We start from the raw sequence: 17,323 nt of genomic DNA, 5'->3' as shown, positions 1-17,323 counted from the left end.
CTAGAAATTCATTATCTTAAGCTGTCGAGCCAGAAAAGTGTTTTTTATTCTAAAATTAAGATAAAATGTTCTGTTTCATTGAAGAGATATAAATGATATCTCAAGTTGTCCTTTTGGCTGCGTTGATACTGTTTATCTAATAAGTTCTGGCATCCAATTTTAGACATCCTTGTAAGAAAGAAAACTTGAAACGCTATGCTCGTATACAGTACCATTAAATCCGACCAAAACTGAAAGATAATGCGATCAGGAACACGACTAACTCATGATATTTTATTAATATCGCAACTCTCAAAATTGTATTGAGAAACTCTAGTTATAAGTATAGTAGTAAAACACTTGCAAATAAGAGATACTCCTTTCTTTTTAAAATCAATTTCTAGTATAAGCGCACAATCTAGTGACAATAAAAAGTAGTTTGAATGACCTATCCCTAACATACTTCTATGTTTTGACGAGATCTGTGGTGATGTACTTTTGTTTTGATGCAATCTACTGCAACCACACATGACTGAATTGATTTATGTCAATCATAATACGCTCTTGTGGTTTGCTGTGGTATACATGTAACATATTTGTTGTTTTATGAGAAATGTACATATTAAATACACGAGTTTTGATGTGGTATATCAAAATTTCTATCTTATTGTAATCTATCTTTGAAATATTTTATGTTTTTTGTGATATGTATATATAACAAACTTCTATCTTTGGATGTGGTCTGTTCTTATCATATTTGTATGTTTTGATGTGAACTATTCCCCATGCATCTGAGCCTTGATTAAGTATGTTAAGGGCAGATTATCTCTAAAATATTTCTGAGTTTTGATCTGCCCATTACGTATTTGTGTCTTGGTCAGATCTGTTCCCAATAAGCTTTTCTACTTTGATTTGATTTATCATTGACATACTTCTTATTTTTGATGTAACTTATCATTTACTTGTAAGTGTTGAAGTAACTAATGTATTTAACTATTTCTCCTTTGTTTAGTTCCTCCACGGTGGATCAGGGAGCCTTACGATGTGTCAGGTGTGGTTGGACAATCAGTCACGCTAGAGTGTAATGTTGGTGGGTTTCCTATACCCACTGTGTCCTGGACTAGGACACAAGGTTAGTATTTATGGTATAATATTGGTGGTTTGCTGTACGCACTATATTATACGTCAGATGACAATCATAGATATATTTGGTGAAATATTGTAAGTCATACAATGCAATGTAGAACATCCAGAGCAGTTACTTCAGTGGTTAGTGTAATGTTGCATATGATGTTTTGACATTTTTTTTGCCGTACAGTTCAATAATTATTGGCTTTGATTATCGCCCAGCCCAAACTGTGTTGTAGAACATAAAATTAGTGTATTTCAGAATGATGTTAGTAGATTTCTGATATCGTATCGATTGTAAAGTAACTGTGGCAACATTTTATCAATTGTGCTGATGTTAGTTGCAGAAATTTGCATATTGTGTATTTAACAGAAAGTTACTGACTTCCAGTTAAAGTTTGCTTTCATATCCCTACATTATTGTGGATTAGAGGACAATGTTAGGTTGAAGGGTTTTAATAATCTTATATTGTAACATAAGATCACTGACACGTCCCAACTACAATCTGAAAATAAGGTTAATAAAAGCAAAAACTACACTGATATTTGTTCTTTCAGGTTTACATATGCCTATAATTATGAAACACATACACAGCTATCGAATATATATAAGAATATATATATATATATAAGAATTGTGAAAAGTAGTTTATAGATGATTAATGATCATGAGTTGTTAAACATACATCTGTAATATTATTGCATAGAGGAATTGTAAAAATATATCTAAGATGCCATTGTATGCAAGAATTATGAAACGTAGATATATGTAAAATCGTAATAAATACATTTTTGGATTATAACACATATACGTCTTTAAATATCAGTGTTCCTATTAATTGTAAAACCAATATTTATTAGAACAACGAAAAATAAACCTATCTGAAAGTTGCATTACTTAAAAATTTGAAATCTATTTCCAACACCAATGTTTCCAGTAAGTGTGGCATCTTGTAACTAAATATCAAAGGCATTTTTTATATGTTAAAGCATGTCTTATATCATGCTATATCCGTTCACAAGTTTCAAGTTTAAGTGTACTTCACTAATTTGAATGGATTACGAAAAATTAAGGGGCCTAGTTGTCACACCATTGAATATTTTAAAGGTGAACTTGTTTGGTCACAAAATGGGAGATATTACATTATTTTTAATTAGTGGGCACTTCGTGTGGTTTAGAAAGGTCTTTCCAACGTTTTCACAAAATACGTACGAAAAAAGGCATTTGGTAAAGCGTAGATGGATAGATATCTCGCGGGATGGTAATTGTATGCTGGTAATACAATACACATATATTCAAAACGACTAAAGTATAAGGAAGACTTTCTGGTTGCTCTGAAAATTTCTTTGCTCCGTAACAAAACCAATATATTATTAAAGAAGAATACAGGACATATTTATTAACATCAAAATACGCGTGGTGGAAAGAAAATAAAGGTATATGATATACTTAGAGATATGTGTTTATACTATACTACTTAGGTACGGAAAAACGCTTTGATGGCTTTAAAATTTCTTTGGTTAACGAAAAATCGTGCACACTTTTATTATATAGAAGAAGCAAAAAAAAAAGTCTTTAATATATGCTGCTATGCTGTACGGGTATACCTAAAACAGACGAAGGTTGAAAAGTCCTGGTGTCTCTGAAAAGTTCTTCGCTCTGTGACAAAATTTATATATTATTGTAGAGTGAAAAATAGACAGCTTGAAAACAAACCTGGTGTGAAGCAAAATAAAGACAGTTATATACAGTTATTCTATAAGCAGTTTTCCAGAACGAAAGTGGCACGGAAACCGTCCGTTGTAGTGCCTCTGGAAATTTTCGTGCATCGCAACAAAACTTCTGTACTATTACAAAATACATTCCGACGAATTCAACGGCATTTTATATAGATCTTTATAGTATAACTATATGTATCTATGTATATTACAGGTAGTTACTTTCTTTACTCCACTCCCCGCGGTAAGTACAGCGGTAAGTCTGCGGATTTACAACACTAAAATCAGGGGTTCGATTCCCCGCGGTGGGCTCAACAGATAGCCCTATGTGGCTTTGCTATAAGAAAAAACACACTTTTTACTCTAAGTTAATTTTGGTGTAAATTAATTAGTCTCATATTTTTCGCATCTGACGCGTTTTGGATGTATGCATGTATTATAGCCCCTTGTATTCCTTGCTCCACGCTAATGTGAAGCCCTTGAATTAGTCTAGTTTGCTTGCGTAATGCTATATACGTTTTGTTATAGAGCAAAGAAGTTTTCAGATCCACCAGAGCATTTTCTGCATCTCAGTGGTTTGGATATCGTTACACACATTTATTTCATTTACTTCACGCCTAATTTAGATGTCTCTAAATGTAGCTTATGTAACATTTATTTGTTTGTGAAATCAGAAATATATGGTTTTTACCGAACCATAATTTATTTTTCCTCCAATCCGTATTTTACTCTTGTAAAGATATTTCATTTTACGTGCAATGGCGTAAAATATTTGATTTTTCATGTCTTTCTGCAGGTTTCAATAACTAAGTACATTGACAAGTATAACAAAGTTTTTTCATACATGATCGCTATCTAGTCTATTTTGCAGAATACCATCCAGCTACGTTATACCTACATCCACAAAAAGAAGTTAAATAAAGTTCTGCAAGGGTTGTTAAGAAAGGTTTTTAAATCCATTCCTAACTTAACAATAAATATAGATTTTTTCTAAGTTCAAACCCAGTTTCTACCCAAATTGTTTTGCTGGTTCCAATCGTTAAATAAAAATATTGTTCTTCAAGTATTATTTCCTAACCTGTATCGAAGTCCTATAACCTTACTGATTTAGGCTTCACTTCGGACGAGAAAATGACCGTGCTGCGTAAACATTGGAGAGTAACAGAAAATGGAGATTTAATTACCAGAAATCTCGAGAAAGATGATAGAGGGTTCTATACGTGTGAAGCCTTCAACGGCGTGGGAGAGGGTGTCCGCAAAACTGTTCGTCTTGAAGTTCAAGGTTTGTACTGCAGTAAAGGGGACGATATTTATAATGTTTAAAATTAAAACATATCATGTATCAAGACAAACAACATCACATGATATATGGAAGTATGATCTTGATGAATGATATATGGAAATGTGATCTTTGTTTATGATACATAAAACTGTCATATTGATTAATGATATACAGAAATATGATCTTGATTAATGATATATAGAAGTGTGATATTGATTAATGATATATATAGAAGTGTGATATTGATTAATGATATATGGAAGTGTGATATTGGTTTATGATATATGGAAGTGTGATATTGGTTTATGATATAAGGAAGTGTGATCTTGATTAATCTGTTTGAGAACGATAAATATTCCTTGTATGTGGGTTTGTAATACTACAAACCTACTCGTACAAACATGAGTTAGAATTATTCATTTTTAATTTCTATAGTCAGTGTTGATACTTGATATTTTGCGGCATAAACCCTTAGACTTTTCGCTGAGCCATGGGAGGAGGGCAGATCAGTGAAAGGTTGTTTAAAACACGTTACTTTAGTGTCATTGGATTGAGAGTTACGTTTTGAAAACAATGAATAAACTGTAAAAATTTTAAACAGCAGGTGTGGAAATTATACTCTTAGCATGTTGATGTTTGCCATACTTTTTTGGCAAGGAAAAACATTCATTGTTTGGAATAAAAGTTATCGTGAAACATTATAACAAACACATATGGAACTGCAGTTCTTTATATTTTTTATTTATTGTTTATATATTTTTCTAATGTCTAACCAAAAGGATATACATATCAATACTGGTGTGAACAATGAATTAGGTGTGAAGAAGGGCAAGCACAAACTCTGGATCAGAAAAGCAATAATAATGTTAAGTAATCTTGCCACAAAAATAACCTTATGTAATTATTTCTTTCATAACAAAACGTTTCGAAATGACTGTCATAAAAGCTGTCTATTATAACAGAGTTGTCTATTTGTGAAAAACGACAACAGTACAAAATGCTATAGGTCGTAAATCACGCAGAACAGTTCCCCAAGGCATCATTTTTCTCAAATTGTATGGTATTTTATTCCTACCTTGTACATAAATCAGCTTCATTGCATTTGTAAATACGTATATTAATTTCTTATTCGTTCGTAAGATGTATTGTAATAAAATACGACTTTCAATATTATAGCATGAAAAAAAGACGTATTTCTGAATGAGCAAAAATAATTTCGTCCTTTATGTAGCTTATCGAGTCTTGCTAATACGTGTTGAAGCAACTCACACAAAATCTCGGCTTATACACACTGTTGAACATATCAAGGTATGAGAATGGAAAATGTTGGCTCCTTTATTTTTGAATTCTCTTTAAGCGCAAGAATAAACCCTGATATGAAATATTAACGTCTTAGGTTAAGATGATTATACTGGTCGGAGAAAAGACTGTTTTGAGCCTACTTTGAAAATATAAAAAGGACATAATGATTTATTAGGAAGAGACTAGTTTGTAAATTTAATGTGAAGGAAGTAGTTTTTAAGTTTTGTTAATATAAAAAAAATCCAGTTTATGTGTTCTGACCAATTTCTCTACGTGTGTACCAATATAGTATTTGAAAGTCCATTGAAAACAAAAGACTGGTTTATACATATTTTTATGCAGAGTGAGCGATTAATATTGTTTTACTTCAGCTAAAAACACACATTGTCATGTAGCTTCAAATATCTTAGCGTAAAAGAACAAATATAAAGCATTTATTGCTAAAACTTTATATATATTACATATCTAAAAACATATTAATTTTATAAGAAATTAAATATTTAGGGTTATTTATAGTTAAATAGAAATCTACGCAATGGGTTGTCTGTGCTATGCCCACAACGGGCTTAGAAGCCTGCATTTTAGCGTTAGAAGTTAGCAAACATGCCGCTGTGCTACTGGGAGGAAATAATTATGGATACATCAATTTGTTAACTTTTCTAAACAATGTGTAACTAAACATTACAGTTGATTAGCACACAACTTCACATTGTCCAACGCACGATTACAAGCAAAAACAGCTGAACCAGCTGAGAGAGAGAAATTAGAGTATGATTTAGTAAAGGTAATGTACAAAGTGTGGTTAAATGACCCATGAATAAGATACGAATTATATCTTGATGAACAAATTCTTTAGAGTTAGCTCTTGAAATCAAACTCACAGCTAATGATTTGGAGAGTTTTGTTTTGTAGAATAATAAGTTTTTTCATTTTTAGATATTAGTGAAAAGTTACTCAAGAGCTTCGTGCATTACCTGTCTTTATTTTTGAACTTATGAACTAAATGAAAGACAAGCTAGACAGTTTACACACTACTAACTCTTATGACCATATGATAGGATATGATAGAATATTCCCATGGTTTCAAAGTATGTAATGCGATTTTTTGTTTTCTTGTTGTTTGCACTAACAGGACACAAACATTGTCCCCGCAGATACATAGTTTAGCACGCTAGCCACTGTATTGGCCTTGAAGGATGGTAATATAATAAAAATATCTTAGTATAAAAAATACAGTTTTGTACAGATCTTTGTTAACTGTATCTAAGAACTTCGATATTTATGAAACCAATGTAAGGCACTTGGAATTATAATAGTTACCTAAACTGTACGCCAGCTAATCCTTTAAAATTTCCTTGAAGATATTTCGTAATGCACTAGGTGACGTAAAGCTTCTTTGGTGTTTAATAAAATTATTGTTACTTTACAAACCCTGTAGACATCAATGAAAAGTGATTGATAAGTGCCATGAGAAACCCATTAAGGTTATTTCGAAATTAGTTGTTTAGTAACTGGATTGAACAATGAGCAGTTTGACAAAGAGAACAGGATAATTATGGAGTTGGGATGACTTACCAGTAGTAGCTGTCATTTGTTTGTTTGCAGTTAAGCAGAAAGTTACACAATTGGTTACGTGTGCTACGTCATCTCTCTCTACACTGATATTGAAACACGGTTTCTAGCATTATAAGTCCGCGGACTTGCCGCTCTTTCACTAGGGGATGCTGTCATAGACTAAGCTTAAAGATGGAAAATAAATCGTACAGAGTTTGTTGATGATGCTGATTGAAGTGCTCAGCTATTCTGTTTGGAAATATCCTATGAGGTATTGAATTCTCTGGCATGTGGTCAATTAATTGATGACGTTCAGGATGAAAATACGTTCATCAGACTGAAACAAAGTATACGTATTGCTTTAGGAGAAACTTCAAATGTTCTATGTAATTTTTGAATTTATCTGATCTGTGACTTTTCACTACTACCTGTATTACACACATTTATCCTCCAACAGATCAACATTGTTTATTTTTTGGAAGTTCAGTCAGTAAAATGGTAAGAAAGACTTTTGGGATAATATTGTAATGTAGTGAGTTACCCTACTTTACTTTATGAATGTCATAAGTTTCACAACAGCAATGATTTCAGAAACAAACTAACACTCTCAAGGTGTTCAGAGAGATTAACTGTTCAGTGGAACAGCTTTAAAAAGCTCAGGTTAAAAACGATTTTATTGAACCGGTTGTAAAATGGAATAAAATGTGAAACAGAAATACTACCTTGACTGATACATTTCTTCTGCCTAAAATTCTCAAACTATACTTCACAAAACGGTTAAAGGATGATTTGAATTTACTCTGTTTTAAATTTTCAATCTCACCATTCAGTTTCTTTTTGTACAAATCCTGATATTTAGTAATTTATTCTGTGATTTAAAATGCAAACAACAATACACTCAGTCTAATCTTATAAGTAAAAATGCTAATAGAGAGGTAAGGCATCCTTGGTCAATTTTCTAAAACAACTACTTTCTAGGGTATCTTAAGTAACTGGCATGCGTGCCATTTTTCCGCTGAAACGCGGATTTCCGCGGTTTTCAAACGGCCAACGATCAACCACGAGATTCGTGTAAATTAGAGGAGGAAATATGAGCGATTTGGGGGCCGGATAGGTGGTTTTTGAGGAGAAATCGTATTTTTTCAATGTTTATTGCAGAAAAAAAAAAATCTGACCGCCATCTTGGAGGCAGTCTCGTTTCGTCTCGTTGCAGGTCTCGTGGTCTGGTATCGTGTGCATACCAGACGATAAAATATTCGCTACGCTCCAAAGAAACTACAGCGAATGAAATGTTTAAAAGGAAAGATGTTCATTTTGATCCTGTAGACAAGAGAATGTGTAAGGACATTAGATCAGCAGCCTCAAAGTATACCTCAAAGCTGAGGGAGAATCAGAAGAAAAGGGCAGAAAGGCTTAAGGCCTATGGTTCTGTGAAATCTGGCACAGCCACCTTGGCTAAAGAAAAAGTCCAGAAAGCCGCAGAGGCACAGAGAGCTGCCCGTTCAGAGAAGGAGAGGAAAAAAGCTCGGAAGAGAGCACTGGAAACCCTTGTCTCGAAAAAGAGGAAAGTAGCCAAGATTGATTGAAGGAAATTAAGTGATTTGAAATTTGACTGTAATTTATGCAGCAGAGCAGAAGTTGATATCAGTGACTGAAAAACATTTTATTATTATCTGCAGCATACAGTGACAGTGGTTTATTTTAAAGCATATCATTAATTTTATTTTGAAGCAATGTCAAAGCTTTCCTTGATTTGCTGTTTCAGTTTGTATTGTGAAAGAATGAAAAATATACTGATATTAAGGTACCAGTAATTTACTGACAAGATTGTATAGATGAACAAGTTTTACTGTAGGTAGTCATGTAGAGTAATTTTAAGTAATTTGAAATTTTAATGGAATACATGCAGCAGAGCAGTAGTTGTTGATGTCAGTGACTGTACAAAATTTAATTTCTGAGGCATATCACTGATATCAGTAGTTTAATATTGAACCATATCAGTAGTTGAATTTTTAAGCAATGTCATAGCTTTCCTTCATATGCTGTTTTAGTTTGCATTGTCAATTTGTGAAAGAATGGAAAATTCACTGACATTAAGGTACCAGTAGTATAATGACAAGATTGCATAGATGAACAATTTGAACTGTAAGTAGTCATGATTAGTCAAAAGAGTAATTTTATGTGATTTGAATATTGTATGGAATATATGCAGCAGAGAAGTAGTTATTGGCAATGACTGTAAAACATTTAATTGGCAGCATACCAATAGTTGATGATGATGATGTTATTGATGACAAAAAAGGACAATAATGAAATGATTTGTATTTGAAATATTTACTGAGTTATTTTGGCTTTATTAACTCATATTACTAATATATTTTGATTTAGAAAAAAAATAAACTGAATAAATAGCAAATAAACAATCTTAAATTTCATTTATTTGCTTTTTATTTTATTTGTTAATTTTAGATATTTTGATATATCTTCTAAAAATGAATGCAAATTAAAAGAATAAATCAATCTGCTAAAAACTGTAAATGAAAGTTATAGTTTTTATTAGTTTGATTTAGTCTTTTAATTTCCTTTTGTTATTTTATATGATATATATTGTGTACTTTTCCAACATTGCAATGTCAAAAAACATAAAGAAATTATGTCCCAGATTGCACCAAATCACACCAAATAGCATCCATTTTTTAAAAATTTCCTGGAGGGGGCATGCTCCCGGATCCCCCCTAGTCAGGCGCGGCTGAGCCGTGCTGTGGCGCCTCTGGCGCCAGGCTATATACCTTTTCCTCTTTTTTTCATAAATGTCATTGGCATGCCTGAACTGGAGTCACTTGATGGGATATTAAAAGTCATTTAATATTTGTTTGACGCGATTGAAGTCTAATGAGTGAGCAGGCCACTTTATTCAGTCAACCCTTTCATCTACGATAAATGTACTAACTGCTTTAACACGATGGAGTGGGAATTATTGTCCATTAGATTGAGTTTAGGGCCAATTATACCAATATATAGTGGTACAAGTGCCGTATTTTCTATAATTCCGACATTAATGGTATTATTTTGCAGGATTTGAGTTGGCTTGTTTGGAATTTCGCGCAAAGCTACACGAGGGCTATCAGTGCTGGCCGTCCATAATTTAGCAGTGTAAGAGTAGTGAGAAGGCAGCTAGTCATCATCACTCACAGCCAGCTCTTGGACTACTGTTTGACCAACGAATAGTGGGATTGACCGTCACATTATAACGTCCCACGGCTGAAAGGGGGAGCATGTTTGGTGTCACGTGGATTCGAACCAGCGATTACGAATCACTTGGATTACGAATCGAATGTTTTAACCACCTGGCCATGCTGAACCTATTTTGCCCGAAGTAGAGGTCATTACGTCCACCAATGTTTTATCACCAGCGCCATATACATAAGATTTATCTATGAATTTGGTTGTATCTGGCTCCAGATTCTTTTCAAATGAGCTTATATCTGTCACCTGGCTGGAGGGTGAAGTATCACTGATTTGTGGAAAGATTATCAACCTACATGTCGTTGGCCTACTCGATATTGTTGATATCACTGCAGACGAGATATTTTGTACCTTCCTATGGATGGATTGCAGTTCATTAGGGATCTGGTAACCCCTCACCCCCAATTAAGAGTCTTTTTAACTATCTGTACACTGGTATAGCATCCTGTTGTAAACGCAGATAACCTGATTCAGTCTTGGAGCAAGTACTAATGAAATATTGCATTCAGTTATTAAGAACAAATAACCTTTGCTTACTTATATTTTCGATGATATTGTGCCCTTTACACGTGTCCAAACAATTGTACTGTTTGCTTAGAAACAGTATCATATTTCTTCAACAGCAATATGAAACATTTTAGCCAATTCAAAATAGCTTGCTATGATTAGCGGACTTCTATTCATCTTTTGGCTCTCTACGCAAGTACAACAGCCACTTGAGATCTAACCATAATTCATGAACGGTTTATTGTATTTTAAACTCAGTGCTTTAATAAAATTAGGATGAACCTGCATAGAAGTATTGTACACAATAGCCAGATGGTTAAGATGATCAGCTTGTAATCTGAGGGTCGCGGGTTCGAATCTTCATTACACCAAACATGCTCCCTCTTTCAGCCGTGAGGGTGTTATATTCAATCCCACTATTCATTGGTAAAATAGTAGCCTACGAGTTGGCAGTGGGTGGGGATGACTATCTGCTTTCTCTCTAATGTTACACTGCTAAGTTAGGGACGGCTAGCACAGAAAGACCTCCTGTAGCTTTGCGCGAAGTTCAAAACATATTATCTAATTTTACTTCTCTGAATAGTGTAACAACATTCTATTCAGACAATGTGAAGATGCAATGAGTATAAAAGAACAGTCGAGGTTAGCCCTACGAGAAATATTCCATTCAAAATCCCTCATCATCTCCATAACCTTCTGGTAGCTGGGTAATCTGATGTTAGGACAATTTTCGAAAGAGTACATGAATAAATATTGCAGTAGTGGTAGCGTGGAAAACTCAAACGTGATGATACTTTCCTTTTGTGATTCACTTTATATTTTACATTTTGAACGATGTTTGGTGTTATTCATAGAATAAAAAGTTAAAGTGTTAAGCGAATTGCTGTAACGTTTAGGTAGATTTCTCGAAAGCAAAAATGACTTTAATTTCATTGCGAATGTGTTGAAAATTCTAGAACAATATTCTGAAACTATCTATGTAGGATTAATCAGGACTGTGGATATCTTAGGACCACAGACATGTCAAGGCAGTCTTAATGAATGGAAACGAGAAAGGTATTAGAGGAGTTTAAATGAACCAAGTATAATCTTTCTGTGAGGACTTTACAGTTTTTGTATTCAAGTACTGTTCAAGCTTAATAAATTGCATCAATGTTTCAGATATCGTCCAGTGTGTCGAGTTCAAGTCAGTGTAAACAAGCTATACAGAAATACGAGATTACGTGTAATTTTCATTACTTTATGGTTAATATCTGGAATAAGTTCAGCGTATTGTTCTGTAGAATTTTAGAATTTCCAACAAGTCATTTGTCATTGCAAATTATTTTTATTTCTTTACTAAATTCTTAGTTTCATACTTTCTAAGTGAATTATATATCTATAGGTATAATTGAAGGATTTCTACATAACTATAGATGTATAGATATTCTACAAGAAACATTCATGAATACATGCTTGTTTGAGTTTCACATTCAGAAGTTTTATCTTCTCGTGTTTGTCAGTGAAGGTATTTTTAGTTGCTGATGATACCTTCTCTCTCAAAAGAAATGATTAGAAATCTTCCTCAATTTGAAATTTATATTTAAACCACGTTTTTGAACCCTGTAATCACCAGAAAGAGGTGAAAGTTCACAAAAAATGAAAAAAATCGTAGTTCTGATATTATAAGTTTTTAGTATTACATTCTAATCAAAGATATTAATGATTATAACCACTTGCAATTGATCATGTTCGAAAGGCAAAGCTATCTCTCATTTTAAACGCTCAAGGAATATAAAATTGCAGGTGTCCAATTATGAAGGATAAACTTATTACCTCATTCTGTTAGGGACCGAATTTTAAAATTTTTTTGTACATAATTTTTGCCTTTGTTACGAAGTACGGCCTAACTCATCTCACAATTTAAACGACATATAATTATAGTTGGTTATCAAATAATAGTTTAGACGAACATATAATTAAAATAGTACTTTGTATTGATTCATTTAAACAACTCATAGGATTATTTTTTCTGCTTTACAGTCTGGCATTTAAAGACTTTGGATTGCTATTTTTTGTTCACTATAAACCAGACATATAAAGACTTTAGGTCTATAGCTGATTTTATCTATTAAATGTCATACAGTCCCAATTCTGCCTTTAAATTGTACAAAACTAAAATATTTGACAGTTTTTTTACTGTGATTTTATGTTATTAGACAGTTTCAGTTGTGACAGTTACTTTTCTGTGGTTTATATTGTTTGACAGGTTCAACGGTGCCAGTTTCTTTACTATGATTTATATTGTTAGACAGGTTGAACTGCAGTAGTTCCTTAACTGTGATTTATATTGTTAGACAGGTTCAAATGCAATAGTTCCTTTACTGTGATTTATATTGTTAGACAGGTTCGACTGCGATAGTTCCTTTACTGTGATTTTATATTGTTAGACAGGTTCGACTGCAGTAGTTCCTTTACTGTGATTTATATTGTTAGACAGGTTCAACTGCAGTAGTTCCTTTACTGTGATTTATATTGTTAGACAGGTTCAACTGCAGTAGTTCCTTTACTGTGATTTATATTGTTAGACAGGTTCAACTGTAGTAGTTCCTTTACTGTGATTTATATTGTTAGACAGGTTCAACTGCAGTAGTTCCTTTACTCTGATTTATATTGTTAGACAGGTTCAACTGCAGTAGTTCTTTTACTCTGATTTATATTGTTAGACAGGTTCGACTGCGATAGTTCCTTTACTGTGATTTATATTGTTAGACAGGTTCCAATGCAATAGTTCCTTTACTGTGATTTATATTGTTAGGCAGGTTCGACTGCGATAATTCCTTTTCTGTGAATTATATTGTTAGACAGGTTCGACTGCGATAGTTCCTCTACTGTGAATTATATTGTTAGACATGTTATACAGAGATATCTACATTTTTACACACAAATTGTGAAACATGTAAAGCTACGAAATCTGTATAATTGTAATATATTGTCATATTCTAAAAATCTGTGAACTTTTATTTATCTGAATATTCATGACTAGCCATCTAGGAATCTTATTAAATTAGTTGTGTGCTTATATTTGAGGAATGGTGAGTTAAATGAATAACTTTGTGTTTTCTGATAGTTGTTGTATACTGAATGCTCACTCACAACTTTACAGTTCCTTTATTGTGATTTATATTGTTAGACAGGTTCGACTGCGATAGTTCCTTTACTGTGATTTTTTTTTGTTAGACAGGTTCAACTTCGACAGTTCCGTTACTCAAGTTTACTGTGATTTATGTTGTTAAGACAGGTTCATGCAGCTTTGTTATTTCGTGTTTGACATGATTTACAGCCATAGTTATAGTTTTCTATAGGTTTGTACATGCAATTTATAATTGTTTTGTTGGGCGAACTTGTATTTTGCTGCAAGTTAAATGTGTTTTTGTCGGATGATGTAATTTATAATGCTTACAAACATGGCGTTTGAGTACTTTCTTGTGTAATTCAATGCCAGGTTAAAAGAGGTAGCTCCCAGTGACGCAGCAATAAGTCTATGAAGTATCACTGCTAAAAACAGAATTTTGATACCTATGGTGGGCAGAGTACAGATAGCTGTTTGTGAAGCTTTGTGTTTAATAAGAAACAACAAATCAAATAGATATTGTTTGGGGGTTTAAATCTATGGCATGCTGTTATAGTAGTATATATTTTATTTAAAACTTTAAATATGTGGTTGGTTACTAGGATATTTAAGGAGAACTTAGACATGTGGTTTATTAGTAAGTTCACAAAATTGTTTCTTCAGGGTTTAAATGTGAAACTCTGTAAAGTTAACATAAGCGGTCTACTTGTGTTTGTACAAATACGTTGTTAGAGAAATAATGTTGAAATAAAATACGATTTCTGATAATCATACCTATTCAGGAATGTAATAATAATAAGTACAGCTTTACTTCTGATTTTTAGAAGTAGGAGTTTAAGGAATGCACAGTATTGTAACTGGAACAACGCTTTTTCAATACACTATTATTAAGCTATTGTAGCATTAAGACTAATTTGAAATTGTTATTATAATAAAATTATTAACGAAGCTAATTTGCAGGAAAAATTACGATTGACTCTGTTTTCTACGTAAACATTTGCTTCCAGTTCCTCCAGCCATTCAGCCTATTCCGTCAGTTGTTACAGTAACAAGAGAAGAATCGATCAGACTGACGTGTAACGTTACTGGAGATCGCCCTTTAATTGTATCCTGGAAGAAAGATGGGATAAGTCTGGGTTCCTCTTCTCATCGGTAAGCATTTCTGATGCAGTAGAAAGATGATGTAAGGTTAGTTTTCAATCCTAACCGAGAGTATGTGGAATGACCTGTTTCTTTAAGAAAGATAATGTTATTTCTGGCTTCTCTCATTCTGTAATGAAAAATAGTGATGACATGAGTTTGAATCCTTTTATACGTGAAGAGTGAAATGAGAAGGTCTCATTACTATTGGTCTTCCTCTCAACAAATGTACATTTGTAATCTCTAAAAAGATAAAGGTAGTAAATATTTAAGTTTATCCTTGTAACATCTGAGTATTTGCAGATGTACATAGAATTATTTGAAGGATTTAATATTCCTTACTCTGTATTTAATTTTGAAACAAATCAAATATGGATTATGATTGTGGCTACTTAACACGCTGATTCCTGGAACATGACTAGAATGTGGTTGTCATACTATAGGATATGAGTTTTGCTAGTAATATCTTCTTATGAACTTCGGAAGCTGAAGGCAAAAGGAATGTTTTTGGTTAACTACGAATTTATAGGATAGGTTTGGTTTTGAATTTCGCACAAAGCTACACGAGGGCTATTTGTGCTAGATGTCTCTAATTTAGCAGTGTAAGACCAGAGGGAAGGCAGCTAGTCATCAGTTCTCATCCCCAACTCTTGAGTTTTTCTTTTACCAACGAATAGTGGGATTGACCGTACCATTATAACGCTCCCACAGCTGAAAGGGCGAGCATGTTTGGCGTGTAAAGGATTCAAATAGGCGACCCGCAGATTGCGAGTCAAGCGTTGTAACCACCTGGCCAAGCCAGGCCTGAGGATATGACTATTTTAAAGTTAATTGTATTGTAACCGTAATTATTTACTAGTTTTTCAGTATAACTACAAAAGTTTGTGTTATAGCCAAACTATTATTCTCATTCACTACCAGAACTGGTGTAAGAAAATTTATATTTAAAACATCAGAGAAATAGTGACACCAATCACCATTCTATCGCTTGGTGAATATTGCTTCCGATAAATACATATGTAAACTGAATAAAACCTTTTAAACTAAGGAGTTGAATGTGTAGATACATTGTTTTAGCTACTGAATTTGTCTTCAAGTGTTCCACGAGTAAAATACTTACTAACAACTGTCTAACATTGCCACCAAACTGTGATATTGTGTTGATACAAGAAAAAATGAATGCTAATAAAATGTAAAAAAAAGAAACATTTTACTCATGTGACTGAGCCATTTAGTGGCACAGTCTCCTCACTTACACTGCTAGAAATCGGGTTTCGATATATATGGTGGGCAGAGCACAGATCGGCCATTGCGTATCCTCGTGTTTAATTCCAAACAATTAATCATTTGACTAAAACCAGTTTCGGAATTTGTATTATCAGTGTTTTGTTTTTTGGCCGATTATGATCGGTAAAAGGACATTGTTTAGCCTTTTACGTGAAACTATGGCAGTTTTACAGTTTTATCTAGGAAGTTTATTCGTTTTATAATTTTAGTCGTTTAAAGTGTATTTTTTTATTTCTCTTTAGTACTTTACTTTTATTTCCCACAGAGTACAAATGTCCGAGTTGTCGACAGTAGGTGGCGTACTTCTCGAACTGTCGTTGGATGAAAGTCGTAGAACTGACAGCGGTGTGTATACATGCATTGCTACTAATAATTATGGTGAAAGATCTATAAGGACTGTTGTCAACGTCCAAGGTAAAAAACAAAACAAAGAAACATTAACTTCGCTACTTTAGAATTTTGTTTTTGGGGATAAAGGTATAAATACAAAAAGTATCGAAATGAAATTTATAAACAGTATTTCATACAGCTTTATTATTGATACTTACTATCAAAGTTAAATCAATTTTAACTCTTTACAAGAAAATCTTGTATTGAAATAAAACGTAATATTGTGCAACATTTATAAAATAATTAAATCTCAGGTTCACTAGGTGAAATTAAACATAACAGTTTAAATAATTCTTGATGAGGTGAAGCTGGAACAAACTTTCAATAACAACTGTGACCAGTACGCTATTTCCAACAATTGCTATGACTACCACGTTTACTTCCAATAACTACCGTGACTATCACGCTTACTTCTAACAACTACTGTGAGCAGTACGCTTACTTCCAATAACTGCTGTGACTAATACGGTTATTACCCTTACTTACTTAGCTTTTGACTTGTATAAAATTTCTGTTTCGATTTTTATTTCGGCCGTAATTTTAAACATACCATTATTTGTTTTAGTTCTCTGGGATATGGAATATGGGATTGTAACTCCCATTTGTTATTAAAATTTGTAGCTGTTCAATTACACTAAAACTATGGGGATGTTTAGTCTTCTAAATCTACCCTTCTC

General features: G+C 33.1%; 1 protein-coding gene across 2 annotated transcripts in view; it reads left to right on the top strand.

The window, feature by feature from the left end:
* LOC143223163 (cell adhesion molecule Dscam1-like) overlaps nt 1–17,323 on the top strand; it is a 62,843-nt gene that overhangs the window by 11,779 nt on the left and 33,741 nt on the right. Inside the window, exons 3-6 of one of the 2 annotated variants that reach the window (XM_076450729.1) lie at nt 992–1,111; nt 3,938–4,108; nt 14,837–14,981; nt 16,522–16,601. In XM_076450729.1, coding sequence (XP_076306844.1) covers nt 992–1,111; nt 3,938–4,108; nt 14,837–14,981; nt 16,522–16,601 — 516 coding nt within the window. Of the gene's footprint in view, nt 1–991; nt 1,112–3,937; nt 4,109–14,836; nt 14,982–16,521; nt 16,671–17,323 lie in introns of both variants that reach the window. The other variant, XM_076450728.1, reaches the window with a different exon arrangement.

The sequence above is a fragment of the Tachypleus tridentatus genome, chromosome 8 (genome assembly GCF_004210375.1).
Source record: "Tachypleus tridentatus isolate NWPU-2018 chromosome 8, ASM421037v1, whole genome shotgun sequence".
NCBI classification, from domain to species: domain Eukaryota; kingdom Metazoa; phylum Arthropoda; class Merostomata; order Xiphosura; family Limulidae; genus Tachypleus; species Tachypleus tridentatus.
This window is presented reverse-complemented; position numbering and strand designations above follow the sequence as displayed.